We start from the raw sequence: 12,446 nt of genomic DNA, 5'->3' as shown, positions 1-12,446 counted from the left end.
AATTGGCTCCCAGGCTTTGCAGTCTCTGGTAAGCACATTCTCATTGGCCTGACGCCCTGTTTATCACCCGCCTTCGACTGACGGCCAATAGTTCTGAAGCTCCCCTAGCAACCCGCCTTCTCCTCCTCCTCCTCCTCCCCCCCCTCGTTCGCTCTTCCCCGCCCTTTCGCAGGCTTCGGCCGAAGCTGTTGTTGCGCTTGAGTCAAGCTGGCCTGTCACTCAAGCGCTCTTTCGCTAACCAAAAGGCGATCCACACCTCGACCGTGCTTAAGTCTTCGATATGATTAGCCGCGTGAGCCGCCAATCAGACTCTGGTCCATGCGGATTGGTGGATATAGCAGGGGGAGGAAGGTTAGCTCCGCCCTTCTCCGTCTTGTGGTGGCTTCGAGCCAGACAGGCGACTCAGTTGGTCTGCAGCGGCCGCTGGACTGGTGTGAAAGTGCGCCGTCTCATTTCCTCGGCGCTGCGGAGGACGGTGGGCGGGAGGGGGTGGGGAAGGGCCCGAGGCCGCTGCGGCCCAGCCTTGCCGTTCCCTCTGGAAGAAGGAGTCTCGGGTCGCCCTGTCTCTGCGCCCCCTCGCCCCGCCCGGACGTTCACGGCGGGGCGTTAGACCTCCTTCCCCGGCTGAAGCGCTGCTGGAGTCTTGGTCGCCTCCCAAGGAGCGGGTGAATATGAGCCGTTTCTGGGTGCGCGGAGCCCACCGCCCCTCCTCTCTGAGGCAGGTAAAGAAGAGCGAGGTCCGGGGCGAGGGCGGGCGCTTCGTGGGGGCGGAGGCGAGAGAGGCTGGTTCGCGCGTGGGGTGCGAGGGGGGGGCTGTGGAGGGGGGGATGACAATGAGCCGGGAAGCGGGGATGGGATTAGCGGACGGGGCCCCCGACGGCAGCGAGTTCTGAGGCGCGGAAGGAGCGTGGAAAACGCCCCCCTTCCCCTTCCCACCCCCTTTGTGGTGATGTTGAGGAACATGACTGTCACAGAGTGAGTTCCTGAAGACGGGAGCCCGAGGAGCGAGGCTGGGGGCCTCTTAGGTAGAGAAAGCTTGGGTGGCTGTCCCGAGTTGTGCATTTTGTGGGAGTGTTGTGAAGGAAAAGTGCGAGGGCAGAAACACGAGGGCGAGGAGATTCTTTAGTAGTTTGACAGCACTTTGGAGAACTCCCATTCTCTCTTCTTTCCCTTTAAAAAAAGTCCTAAAAAGTAATGCAAAGCCTTTCTTTTGGTTCCCAATGGGAGGAACTGGTCAAAGATGGAGGAGTGTTTAGCCACCTGGCTGAGGGTGTGAGGTAAAGATGATGAAGGGGAAGGGGGGAGATGACTTCCTTGCCTTTTTCTTTTTCTCTCTGCCAGCCTCCACCATGCCGTTTAATGCCCAGAACTTTTCAAGTAATGAATCTCATCATCTTACTGATTTTGGTTCAGAAGGTTTGTCTTTGCTGGGATGCTTTGAAAGATGCAATTGGAAATATCCAGCGTTGCTTAATCCCAGAGCTCTGCTGCTGTTGCTTCTGGGTAGTTGTTTCCATGAAAAGGGCTGCTCTTACTTGAATGGGAAAGTTGAATGCTCACTGTGATGGTTTAATTATCGTTTTGTCTTTGTTTATGTTGCACATGGATTTGCTTTTAATGGAAGGTATAATAAACTGTCGTATGTAGAGTAGGACTATATACTTTTTGTCACTTATTTAGGTTGTAGATTAATTGCCTCTGAAGTTGACACACTTTTTCTTTGACATTGTTCCTATAGTTTTTGTAAAGTTTGTTGTTGAAGTTTTCTATTTGTTAGAAAGCTACATAGAATTCAGTATCTGCAATTCTGAATAAAACATTTTTTTGAATTGCACTTGAATTCCAGCCCTACCTTGCTTTGTAGATCTACAAAGTAAATAAGACTTTTGCAATTTAAAACCTGAGATAAGGCATTCAAAGGCCTTTTACATTAGTGTATGCATCATAAATACTTTCATTGTTTGTTCTTGGTGTGAAAGAGTGAAAATGGTGAAGTGTGTGTCACATGTCTCACCATTTCAATAACATTTTTTCTGCCATTTCTCTTGAGTTTAAAGAAATGCATATTAAAGAATAATGGCTATATTAAATATATATATATATATATATATATATATATATATATATATATATATTCTACAATATTTAGTGTAAGATGTATTACTTTTCTGAGCGAGTATACTGTTCATCTAAGCATTCTTTTATAATAGTGGTTTGCTTCACTTCCATTTAGAGGCAAACTACTACATGAAAAGGGGATAGAGCAACTCCCTTATGATGAAAGATGACACTATTTGGGACTTTTTAGTTTAGAAAAAGGCAAGTAAATGATGGCATGATAGTGATGTAAAATAAGTATGATGTGGAGAAAATGAATATAGTTATAGGGAATATGATAGTAGACTGGCGTTCTAAAGAACAATATTGGTTGCAAAAGTGTAGATACTGTCTAAGTATTTTTCCTAATCTAAGAATCTGTACTCTGGTTTTCTATGAAAACTTGGCTATTTGAGTTTGTTTCCTAATATATATGATAGGTTGCGGCAAGAGTAAAATAAAAAAATCCCACCGAGGAAAGATTTGCAATAACAATAGAATAGGAAGGAGACAATGGGCCTTCTCTGCTGGCATTTTGGTTTCTGCCTGGAATTACTACTTGCATATGCGCACAGGAACTTTGCATTTTATATACTGTTTTGCAAATTGATGCTTTAGAAAAGAAGCAGCTTTGTGTAGAGGATTGATAATGTAAATCAGCAGTTGACTGTTCTCAGGCATCTATGTTCTACTGAAATGTTTTTAATTTACAAAGTGAGACTATATACTTGGGACCTCTTCACAGTTAAAGCATAACTAGTGTGTATTAAACAATCCTGACTATGCACTCGTATTTAAGAGCATAAGGCCTGGACCCTGGATCTGATTCAGTACATCTAGTCTAACACAGTCATAGGACATAATGGTAACAGCCATATTCTCTTATCTGTCACCAGTTTCTTGTAATTGGTGAGATATGTGGTCTTTAATGGTATCTTGTGACTGGTCACTTGTGAGGTCCTTATTTGTAGCCAAGCCTTGCTTTGTGTAACTTAGGGCATTTCCTGGTGATTTAAAAAAAGGAAAACAGTTTTGATGTTATATTCCAGTCCCAGTCCAGCACCAGCAATGCAATTTCATGTCTCATAGGATACATAAGGGAAGCTGTGCTCTGGCGGGATTGCCTGTTCACTGCTATTGCCTTTAAAAAAGAGTGCATACTAGATAGGGGAAATTATACAATACAATAATACAAAAAATATATAGGGAGGTAGCTTGCTTGTGTTTCCAAGTTTGTAATATTAAACAAGTTAAATGATCACTGCAGTAAGTATTGTTCCAGGCATAGGCACACTTGGTCCTCCAGATGTTTTGGGACTACAACTCCCATCATCCCTGACCACTGGCCCTGTTAGCTAGGGATGATGGGAGTTGTAGTCCCAAAACATCTGGAGGGCTGGGTTTGCCTATGCCTGGTTCAGCCACTTAATCAGTCTAATTTTTAAAAAATGGTATGGTGTATGTAGAGCATTTCCATCATAAGAGTTGTGGGCACTAACCATTAGGTGGACTGCTGGAGTAATAAAGTTATGGATCTCTCCTGTGTGAATATGACTTTCCTGCAGTTGAAGTGCTAGCTGTGGGAAAGATATCTTGCAACAACTATTTGTCAGTGAAAGGATAAGTCTGGAAAGGCTCTTGCGGACTTGCATCTTGATAGCAGAACACATGCTGACGTAAATGCATATAGATTGCACCTTTCCTCTATAAATCATGACCTAGATAAGATTGCTCACCAATGATCAAAGAAGTTGCCTGTTCACTTTTATTATTATTATTTTTTTCAAATGACTGAAGTGTAGAACTCTTATGAATAATGTCTTTAGCTGTAGCACATGGATGGAATGCAATGTTGTGCAAGTGGACTTTGGCTTGCGCAATGTCCTCTTCTTTCCCAGCCCTCCAGAGCAGCTTTGGAGGTGCAGGGGAGAGAGATGGTGGTGAAGTAAATGCATATAGATTGCACCTTTCCTCTATAAATCATGACCTAGATAAGATTGCTCACCAATAATCAAACAAGTTGCCTGTTCACTTTTTTATTATTATTCTTTTTTCAAATGACTGAAGTGTCATTGTTGTGTGAGCAGAAGTCTGCTTTGCTTATTCACAGACAACATTGGATACAACCCTGTGTTTAAATTGCTATGTTTGCACTTCTGTAAGTGTTCTGTAGGTGCCCAAGTCTGCATTGTTGTAAGCCATAATTCAAGAGAACAAAAATATTTTGAATAAGCTATGTCCACTGACTTTGTCATGCTTCCATTGTGGCTTTTGTTAGGTTCTGATATCCTGTAAATTGAAAAATAAAAGCTGACAATGACTGTTCCTTGTGTGGATGAATAACAAAGCACTATCTGTCCAATTTCCTTACCCACAGGGCTAGGCTTCTGCTCATACTTTCATTTTTCCAGAAAGTCTGTCTTTCCTCTGGTTCTGCAATGAATCCTTTTGTTACCTTAGATTTGCTTATGCTGGTAATACTCCTACAGACATGGATTCCTTTTAAAATTGACAGAGCTATTCTAACCCTGGCTGAGCAGCAGCAGGGTGTGATTGAGGAATGGAACCACTGTTGCATCCGTTGTCCTGCTGTCTGCAATGGAAGGTGGGGACCAGGTAAAACCTGCTCTGGTGTGGCTGTCAGGCCTAGATTGGGAACTAGAAAATTCTGGACATGTTCAATCTCTCCCTGTCTGGAATACCCAGTATGGGGTTTTCTACAGGTTACAGCTGGTGGAAATCCATGGAGTATTATATCTGCTGGCCTGCACTTTGGGCAGGCAGAATGGGAATTACCTGAAGCATCTTGTGTAGGTCAGGATAATGAGATAGATGGGCCACTGAGCTGTTCAATAGTTTACCGTGTTAGCTATTGCCCTCCAAGTGTTTGGGGTTACACCTCCCATTAGCTCCAGACAAAACAAAGCCAGATTATTGCAGGGGTCTGAAAATAAAAAGTTGGCTTACTTTGTCCTTTGATCACAATCAAATATTTTTTGAAGTCTAGAATGCTCTTTTGTAAATGTCAGCTCTTTTCATGCATCTTGATAGGAAAGTTACAAATACACCTCCCATTTAAGAACTGGCATTCCCAAGTATTTCTGTGCTCTACAACTGTTTCTGGAGAACTTCTGCTCTCTCCCTTCTGGAGTAAACCACATGGCTAGCTTCTATTAGTATATGCTGTAACTGTAGGCATATCTGAACAGGAACACAAGATTGAAGAGGAATAAAAAAATAAACACACCTGGTTTTATTTGTTTTATCCTGGTACATTATCTTCCTTCAAGGGTGCTCAGGGTGGCTTATGTGGACTATTTTATTTCATTCATCCCATAACCTTACAAAGCAGAGTGGGAGATTGTAATTGTGACTGACTGTAAGTCGTCTATTGAGTTTCACATTTGGGTAATTACAACTTTACAGTATATCCAATATGCTGGCAGGTTTGTCATTCAAAAATACTATTTTTTAAATTATTGGAAATTGATATGCAGTCATGTAATTGAAATAAAATAAAATTTAGCGAGGAGCTTTCTGAAAACATGTTCACTTTAAAATCTGTCAAATTGAAGGGAAAAAAATATTTTAAAATAATTACAGCCTCTGAGTTATCAGGGCATGTACAGGAATGCTAAAAGGATTTACAGGCCCCTATTGTCTTGCACTGAGTAGTGCATGACTGCCTCCACTAAAATACAGTGGAAGGTAGTGATTGTAGAGGCAGGAGGGGTGATCAGGATGCTGGTGCACAGCTGTTGATTGGACAACTGATGCCCTTTTGACTTTTATGCTGTCCTGTTTTCTTAAGTTGTAGGAAGAGAAGAGTGGTTGCATATAAGGAGAGTTAGGCAGGTGGTAACAGAAAAATGGGTTGAAAGAAAGCAGAAGGAAATAAGTGTTCAAGAGTAAATTAAAAGGGAAATTGATTTGAGGAATGTAATGTTTGTAGCATAGACCTCACATTTGCCTTGTACAGTACTTTGTTCATAGCCTTGGTCAATTCACTTGTGTTAAACACATTCGCTTGTCTTACGTAAAATGTTGCAAGAGCAAATTTGGGGTTCAGGCCCCACCACTGCTTTGTATTCCATCTAGTTCAGCATCCTGTTTCCAGCAGTGACCAATAAAACGTCTCTGGGAATTCAAGTAGGTCATGAGAGTACTGTATCAGCCCTGTTCTTCTGTAGCATTTGGTATATACTGCTTCTGAACACGAAAGATACATTTAGGTGTCATGGGTGCAGGGCCTGAGCAAGTATGAAAACTTTTGTGTAGGTAGAAGTCAATAAGGGGATAGTGCATGCAGTTTGGGGAGAAACATGTAATGCTCTCACTTTTTGGAAGACACAAGCTGCAATTCATGGCATACACACTAATCCATCTTCCACCTTCCTCAGTTGCACTAGAGAGATGTGAAATTCAGTTTTTGGGGGGGCATCTTCTTGGGGAGGCAAGCTAGGTCCAGATTAGAGAATTAGAATGGGCAATTGTAACTGTGTACTTTAATTTGGTTATAGTAGTTGAAAGTTCCCTACATGTTAACTGGCACAAGCACTGAAGGAATGAATTCTGTGTGAGGTTTTTTGTTTGTTTGTTTTTGCACCACAACTACGTTCCAAGATTAAAAATACCAGTCTGTCTGGTGTGCAGTATAAATTTGAGACTCCCTGGCTCCATTCAGAAAGTTGATGCCTGGTCACTTTATTGGGTTTAGACTTTGCTTTGCTAATGTGAGACGTCCTTTTATAATGTGAATTAATTTCCACCATACTAGTACACTCTGTAGTGACAGGCTCTGCCTGAACCAGAATAGTACAGGGTAAGGAAGGTCACCTCTTGGGACTGATTCCATCTGTGGGAAGTGAGAAATATGATAGTGCTAGCTAAAACTAGGAGTTTTCTTTTTGGAGAAGCAGTTAATCACTGACAGAGGCTATGCATTTAAAATACTTCACAAAAGGTAAGATGTAGAAGATGCTGATACCGCATCTTCAAAGCATTGTAAAGTGATAATTTGTGGGTGAAAAATTTCCCTTGCCTTACAGAGAAAGGTGGAAGCAAGATAAACTACCTATAAATGACATACCAAGGCAATCCAATAGATTAATACAGTGGGCACTAACTTTTTTAGACCAGCATTCACATCTTAAATTTTGAGAAAGTCTTGTGGTCATCAATCACAAGATTTAACAATATTTATGTTGATTGATTGTTGTGATACCTCTGGCTACCATAAGGAAGAGAGGCATAACACACCATCACCATCATCATTTTCATTTCTATACTGCTTGGCTGCCATGGGGGCAGGTGAGCATGGCAAAACCCAAAAATAGGTCACTGCTGCTCCTTACCCCCAGAAATTCTGGTTGTGGAGATTAAACAATACTGATTTCCCCCCTCAAATACAATGCTGCTGCTTTCTATTGACAACAGGGAGCATTCCCCGGTACCAGCGAAATGTACAAGGTGACCAAAAAATACGGTGGGGGTAGTAAAGCATGGAAAGGGTTGAACAGGCTGATTTGGTACAAAAGCAAATAATGGTGTCTGGGCATTTACCTCATATCTCTTATTCTGAAAATGCTATAAAATCTATTTAAAATGAAAACTGGGAATCTGAGGATCATTCTTAATTCTGGGGCACCAGATAAGGCCTTCATGGGCATCATGGCAGTGACCGCTAGGTTAGTGGTTGAGTAGCCTTGTGAGTCAATTGCTACAATTCTTCTAGGTAACAACATAATAAAAGTCCTACTGGGTCAGGCCAAAGTGGCCTACCAGATGCCTAAGAAAAGCCTACAAGCAGAACATGAGGGCCACAGCATTCTTGCCGCTTGTGATTCCCAGGAACTGCTATTCAGAGGCGTACTGCCTATGACAGTGGGGATAGAACATAGCAGTCATGGCTAGTAGCCATTAATGGCCTTAAGGCTCCTATAGTCCACCTGCTTGTTTGGCATTCCCCCTAATTTGCTTGCACAAAGCTTATGTGGCAGATAGACTATGCCTGGTTTTTACTGAACACTTGTTCTGATTTGTTTATGGGGCAGTTTTATCTCAATGAGATTTCATTCTGCTTACATATCTTGGTCATCATTTGTTCATCTTACACTTTTCAATGTGTTTTCCTCATCACTTAGTAATCTGCAGAAAGTCTGAGTTTTTAAAGTGGATCTGTAGTGCTAGTCAGAGGACTTTAATTAATTTTAATTGCACAAACCTGAGGTTCCAGTGTGCCCTTTAATCTCTCTTGAAAAATACTAACAATCTTCCATGAATTTGTCTGATCCTTTTTCAACGCCATCCAAATTCATGGCCATCACAAATTCCATAGCTCCGTTTGTCTGTGCTGACTCTTCTAATAACCAGAATCATTGGATGCCCCCAAATTCTAATACTATGAGAGAGGAAGAAAACCTTTTCCTTATCCATTTTCTCCACTCCATGTATAATTTTACACCCCTCTGTTATGCCCCCTGTCTTTTCTCTAAACTAAAAAACTCCCAACTGTAAACTTCAGGTGAAAATATCAACTACGGATCAGTAGTGCAACACATTGCTGCTGGCTCTTGAGAGAGCTCTTCCTTGAATCTCTGGGGCAAGCAGGGATCTCAGTACAGCACAGGCACAGCTGCAGAGAGCAGGTGGCACTGTGGTCTAAACCACTGAGCCTCTTGGGCTTGCTGATCAGAAGGTCGGCAGTTTGAATCTGCAAGATGTGGTGAGCTCCCATTGCTCTGTCCCAACTTCTGACAACCTAGCAGTTCAAAAACACACCAGTGCAAGTAGATAAATAGGTACCACTGCAATGGGAAGGTAAATGGCGTTTCCGTGCACTCTGGCTTCCATCACAGCGTTCCGTTGTGCCAGATGCGGTTTAGTCATGTTGGCCACATGACCCAGAAACCTGTCTGTGGACAAACGCTGGCTCCCTCAGCCTGAAGCAAGATGAGTGCTGCACCCCATAATCGCCTTTGACTGTACTTAACCATCAGGGGTCCTTTACCTTTACCTTTTTTATGTTGGACTGACTGCATCCTCACCATGCTGAGATATGTGTGTGGAGGATTGCTTCACTATTCATCGTGCTCTAGCTGGAATGGGGTGCAGGGATCTAGCACATTCTGAAATTAGAAGTTTAAAATGTTAAACCATATTTTAAAAATTCAGTTAAACACTGTGTGTGAAAGGAGAAATTATTATTTTCTTTCATTTATGAATCTCTTCCTGTAGGGAATCCCAAAGTGACTTAGAGAATAATAAAACAGTTGCACATATAAACATTTAAAACAATTGCATATATTATAACACATAAAACCAGTTTGAACTGAAACAGATAGCAGTTAGTATAAAGATTTTAGAAGGTTTGTTGAAAGAGGAACATCCTTAACAGATGCCAAAAAGACAAGAGAAGGCAGCAGTCATTTGTGTTCAACCTTGCAAGCAAATATGCAACACTTTAGTATCCCATTACAGTGGTACCTCTGGTTGCGAATGGGATCTGTTCTGGCGCCCCATTCTCAACCTGAGCAGAACGCAACCCACGTGTGCACGGGTTGCGATTCACCGCTTCTGTGCATGCGCGTGACATCATTTTGAGCATCTGTGCATGCGCGAGCGGCGAAACCTGTTCCGTTACTTCCGGGTTGCCACGGGACGCAACCTGAAGCATCTTTAACCCGAGGTATGACTGTAGTTCACGATATTAATGTTATTGATTTTTTTGAGACTAAAAGAAAAGGTACCCCAAGTTTTGTAAAGCTAACTTCTCTGCTCCCCTAGAGTCAATTCTGACCACAGATTGATTGCAAACCTGGGATCAAGCATTGTGCACGTTTTCCCCTTCACTTCCACCCAAGTAGAATTATACTTTTATAGCTATTGACCATTCTATCAATAGATTTGGGACAAGAAAATGGTTCAATTCTTTTTCCTTCATTTTTAGTATACGGCCAGAGAGAAGAAAAACAAATTGAGCACCTAGGATGTGAAAGCTCCTCTTCTTCCTAAAGGAACCATATTGTTTGCAAGATGGATCGGAGTAAGCGAAATTCAATAGCAGGATTTCCACCACGCTTGGAGCGCGTTGAAGATTTTGATGGGGGTGGCGGAGGCGATGGGAACGTGTCCCAGATGGGCAGAGTTTGGACTTCTTCATACAAGGCCTTGATTAGTGCCTTTTCAAGACTTACACGACTTGATGACTTTTCTTGTGAGAAAATAGGATCTGGTTTCTTCTCTGAGGTGTTCAAGGTGAGTAGACTGACCTTAATTCTCCTCTTTCCCTATTTTTCATATAGTAATTAAACAAATTATGAATGAATATTCTCTTGCTGTTGGTCTTTTGACTGTGTTTTGCCTAAGATCACTGAGTAACAGGGACTTTAAATGCCTTGGAATATTTAACATCTATGAGTATTTCTGGAAAGCTTAAAGTACAGTGAGATGAGACACCTGGTTGGCAGCTGAGTAACATATCTATACTAAATACATGAATACATTTAGATTTTTTAAGTTGGAAAGCTTGCAGAAATGTGTATATTTTATTTAAATATCTAGCTCTATTTTTCAGATTGAAGCAAGCTGACTGGCAGGCCAAAAATTAAAACGTCATGAAACTGTAAAAACAGGAGGGAGAAAAGATGTTAAAATTAAAACCTCATCTGTTGGCAATCCAAAAGAACAACATATATTCTCCTTCACTACTTGGGATCAGAATGAATTGGCAGCTAAGCATAAGATCTTGCCCAATGAATTATGATCTTCAAGTCTTTTTCCTACCTCAAAGAATGGTTTAGTAATATCTCATTACTGGACCACTCCATGAGACAGACAATTCAAATTTCCTTTGCAAGTTTAAGTTGCAAGACAAAAACTGCACTTTCTGACCATATTACATTTTATAGACAAAACATTACAAGTCTGAGGAGATGATAAGACTGCCTGAGGAAATAAGCCAATCTTTCAATCTTCCCTTTTTACTGACTGGATTAGTTTCTTATGCACCTTTAGCGTCTGGTCAATAAGAAAAATTATTTGAAGTGTGCCCCTTGCCACTTTTTAATTACAAGGATTGAGGCTGCAGGACCTTTGTCTATGGTATGAGTAACCCATTAATGTCATTGAACTCTCACTTTCTCACTCTCACTCTTTTTCTTATCTTGTCCAATGGCTTAGCAATACATATTACTTAGAGCAGATGTGGGAGTGGCATAAGCTAAGTTCTCTATCTACATGGTCCACTGTTAATTGAGGTGAAGAAGTTTAACAAGTTTTATGTATGGCCATTTTACCTACTCAAATTTTGATTTACAGCAGACATTCTATATTTAATGTCTGAATATATTGTTCTAATTGCATTCCAGTCTGTGTTGAAGCTTTACATAGTATGTACCTATTGTGAAAATTACTTCATAAAACTAAAACCCTGGCCTAGGCTTGTGTACTATGCAGTCCTTGGTCATACAAAATTGTGATGCTATGCTTCTTCCAGAGAAAACAGAATAATCCTCAACTGGATTTTGCCCATATATAGAATTTATTGTGTACTCCAGTTATCTTGTTGCATTTAGTAATGGCAATAATATTTAAAGCAAACTGCAGTTGATGAGGTGTAGATAATATGGGTATGTGGGGAGAACTTACTGTGGAGCTTTTAGCTTCCACAACAAAAGCCTTTAATGCTTGAGCTTAAAGAGAGCTGCCATATGCCCAGTTCCTTTTTCAAAGAAAAACAGAAATGTTCAGAACAAGCAAGGCTTTTCCATGTGTTTTTGATTCTGGATATTTTGGGTCATACCCATGACAATGTAGGCCATCGGGTAAGTGCAGTTTGTGCTGAGTATGTTATCCAGCAACACATACATCTATGGGAGGCTGCTTCTGCCTTCAGGTTTTGTTTCAATGTCTTTTTTCGTTAAAACAAACCATAGTAGGAATTCATGACACAGAAACATGACTGCATACACTTGCCAAGTCTAAGCACTAAACTTCCCACCTCCCTGTGTGTCTGGAAAAGCACACTTGTGCATGTTGGGGAAAGAAAATGCTGCTTTTCGGCAGCAGCTGCTCATGTCTTATATGTGAGTTGGTGTTCCAGAGTGTCCTTCAGTCCTGAAAGGTTTTGAGGGTGGTGGGGATGGGAAGAGAAAAATCACCTGAGTGCAAGAATACTGTATGTGTCATTTTGGATCCCTGCTGCTGCATTTTGCATTTGTTTTACTTCATTTATTGGTCAAAGGAATTGGTACCAATATCTGAGAAGAGAACCACGTTATCTTCAGAGTTATCATTGTTTTATGAAGGTCCGAGCTGCTTCTACATCTTGGAGCTTTTTATTTTCTTTT

The 12,446-nt window shown here is 41.4% G+C and overlaps 1 protein-coding gene across 2 annotated transcripts in view; it reads left to right on the top strand.

The window, feature by feature from the left end:
- Nucleotides 1-441: 441 nt before the first annotated feature.
- Nucleotides 442-12,446, top strand: part of TESK2 (testis associated actin remodelling kinase 2) — a 51,916-nt gene continuing 39,911 nt past the window's right edge. The window contains exons 1-2 of one of the 2 annotated variants that reach the window (XM_081915996.1): nucleotides 442-718; nucleotides 10,046-10,353. In XM_081915996.1, coding sequence (XP_081772122.1) covers nucleotides 10,132-10,353 — 222 coding nt within the window. In that variant the 5' untranslated portion in view covers nucleotides 442-718; nucleotides 10,046-10,131. Of the gene's footprint in view, nucleotides 723-10,045; nucleotides 10,354-12,446 lie in introns of both variants that reach the window. The other variant, XM_081915995.1, reaches the window with a different exon arrangement.

Source organism: Podarcis melisellensis, assembly GCF_964234715.1.
Source record: "Podarcis melisellensis genome assembly, chromosome: 6".
Taxonomy (NCBI): domain Eukaryota; kingdom Metazoa; phylum Chordata; class Lepidosauria; order Squamata; family Lacertidae; genus Podarcis; species Podarcis melisellensis.
This window is presented reverse-complemented; position numbering and strand designations above follow the sequence as displayed.